The following is a 2,888-nucleotide window of genomic DNA, read 5'->3' on the forward strand; positions in this document are numbered from 1 at the left end:
GCCCATTGATGCTACCACTCTGCCAATCCATCTTCCTGGGGGTCTTCCTCTTTTTCTCTGACCCTCCACCTTACCAAACATGATATCCTTCTCCAGTGACTGCTCCCTCCTGACAATATGACCGAAGTAGGAGAGACGATGTTTGGCCATCTTGGCCTCCAAGGAGCACTCTGGCTGCACTTCTGCCAACATAAATCTATTGGTTCTTTTGGCAGTCCATGGCACTTTCAATACTCTCCTTCAACACCATAACTCAAATGCATCAATTCTTCTATGGTCTTCTTTATTCATTGCCCAGCGTTCACATGCATATGAGGTTATTGAAAATACCATGGCTTGGGTCAGGCACACTTTAGTCCTCAAGCTCACATCTTTGCTCTTCAACACTTTAAAAAGGTCTTGGGCAGCAGATTTGCCTAATGAAATATGTCGTTTGATTTCTTGACTGCTGCTTCCATGAGTGTTGATAGTTGATCCAAGAAGAATGAAGTCCTTGACAACTTCAGTCTTTTCTCCATTGATAAGAATGTTGTTTATTGGTCTAGTGGTGAGGATTTTTGTTTTCTTGACATTGAGATGCAATGTAAAGGCTGTGCTCATCAGTAAATGTTTTAAGTCCTCTTCACTTTCAGCAAGCAAGATTATATCATCTGCATATCACAGTTTGTCAATGAGTCTTCCTCCAATCCTGATGCCATGTTTTTCTTCATAGAACCCAGCTTCTCATATTATTTGCTCAGCATACAGGTTGAATAAGTATGGTGAAAGAATGCAACCATGTCACATACCTTTCTTAATTTTAAGACATTCAGTGTTTCCATGTTCTGTTCGAACAACTGCTTCTTGGTCCAGGTACAGATTCCTCATGAGCACAATTAAGTGTTCTGGAATACTCATACTTTACAATGTTGTCCATAGCTTGTCATGATCCACACAATCGAAAGCCTTTGCATAGTCCAGAAAGCATAGGTAAACATTTTTTTGATGTTCTCTGCTATCAGCCAAGATCCACCGGACATCAGCAATGATATCCCTCATTCTATAGCCTCTTTTGAATCTGGCTTGAACCTCTGAAAGTTCTCTGTGAATGTATGTTTGCAGCTGTTTCTGTATTACTTTTAGTAAAACTTTACTCGCATGGGAAATCAAAGATGTTGTCCGATGATTTCCGCCTTCTGTTGGGTCACCTCTCTTTGGAATGGGCACAAATACAGATCTCTTCCAATCAATCAGTTGGCCAGATAGTTGTCTACCAAATTTTTTGGCACAGATGAGTGAGTGCCTTCAGTGCTGCCTCACTTTCTTGAAAGATTTCCATTTTTATTCCATCAATTCCTGGTGCCTTGTTCTTTGCCAATTCCTTCAATGCACCTTGGACTTCTTCCTTCAGTATCATTGGCTCTTGATCATATACTACCTCTTGAAATGGTAGAACAGCAACCATTTCCTTTTGGTACAATGACTCTGTATATTCATTCCTTCCATCTTCTTTTGATGTTTTCTGTGTCATGCAATAATTTGCCCTGAGAATCCTTTTCTGACTCCAGATCTTTGTACATTTTGTTGTAATATTTGACTTTGTGTTCTTGAACTGACTGTTTGAAATTTTCTGTTCAGCTTTTGTACTCTTCATTTCTTCCATTTGCTTTAGCATCTCTACACTGGAGAGCAAGTTTCAGTGTCTCTTCTGACATCCATTTGGACTTTTTCCTTCTTTCTTGACTTCTTGATGACTTTTTCCTTTCTTCACGTATGATGTTCTTGATGTCATCCCACAACTCTTCTGGTCTTAGGTCTTTAGTGTTTAATGTATCAAATCTGTTCTTCAGATGATCTCTAAATTCAGGTGGGATATATTCAAGGTCATATTTTGGCTCTCTTGCACTGTTTTCACTTTCTTCAGCTTCAGTTTGAATTTGCATATGAGCAATTGATAGTCCATTCCACAACCTGACCCTGGCCTTGTTTTGACTGATGATATAGAGCTTTTCCATAGTATCTTTCTGCAGATGTAGTCAATTTGATTTCTGTGTATTCCATCTGGTGAGGTCCATGTGTATAATTGTCTCTTATGCTGTCTAAAGAAGGTATGTGAAATGAACAAATCATTGGTTTTGCAGAATTCTATCATGTTATCTCCAGCATCATTTCTACCACCAAGTCCATACTTTCCAACAAAGACTAATAGTTTAGCCTCAAGGGTAAAGATTGTCACCCTTGAGTATTTTTGTTTTTGAGGAAAGAGAACATTTAATTTATAAATATGATTTGGATAGCCTCCCTCACCCCATCAGAAGGAAGTCTTACGGTTGCCTTTGGGGAGTAAGAGCACCTTGGATGTTAAGGCCCTCAGATTGGGAGGGAGTAGTGGAGGACCAGTGGTGGAGGGATAGGTCTTAGAGTCCCATGACGCTTGTCCAGGGCTCATCAGTTAGTAGCAGAGCCTGGAGTGATGAGTGGAGTGGTTTTCTCAGGTAATGGGCTGTGGTTTTCACTGGACTTGCATTTAAATATGCTACTCAAAGAAAAAAAATGATCCCTGCAATACACAAGTTGGAGGCCTTCCCAGTTGTAGTAAAAAGGACTATCTTTATCAATGATGTCATTGGCTTCCAAGGCAGGCAGCCTGGCCAGCAGGAGAAGGTCCCGTGTCATTCCTTCCATGTCACAGTTCAGGCAGGGCAGGAGCTAGAAACAGAATCTTTGATGGGTGAAATTTGAAATTATTCACTATAGATGAATAATCTGTCCCTGAGAATCCAGTGCAGAGTGAAGGTCTGAAGAGGCTGATGGGTCTGACACTCTTGAATATTATGTATCTGTCTATCTAAGACCAAGGTAATACTGACTGGTTTAAAATCAGAAAAAGTATGTGCCAAGGCTGTATC

General features: G+C 40.3%; 1 protein-coding gene across 1 annotated transcript; it reads right to left on the bottom strand.

Annotated features, from left to right (window-relative positions):
- Window positions 1-2,427: 2,427 nt before the first annotated feature.
- LOC102841953 (FXYD domain-containing ion transport regulator 4-like) lies at window positions 2,428-2,664 on the bottom strand. The gene has a single exon (XM_006860584.1). The coding sequence runs from the start codon at window positions 2,662-2,664 to the stop codon at window positions 2,428-2,430; it is 237 nt and encodes a 78-aa protein (XP_006860646.1).
- Between the last annotated feature and the right edge of the window lie 224 nt (window positions 2,665-2,888).

Source organism: Chrysochloris asiatica, unplaced genomic scaffold (assembly GCF_000296735.1).
Source record: "Chrysochloris asiatica unplaced genomic scaffold, ChrAsi1.0 scaffold00038, whole genome shotgun sequence".
Lineage (NCBI taxonomy): Eukaryota > Metazoa > Chordata > Mammalia > Afrosoricida > Chrysochloridae > Chrysochloris > Chrysochloris asiatica.

Bases quoted from the DNA above. Each gene is read 5' to 3' on its own strand.
- LOC102841953 (XM_006860584.1), bottom strand. From the start codon at position 2,664: ATGGAAGGAATGACACGGGACCTTCTCCTGCTGGCCAGGCTGCCTGCC.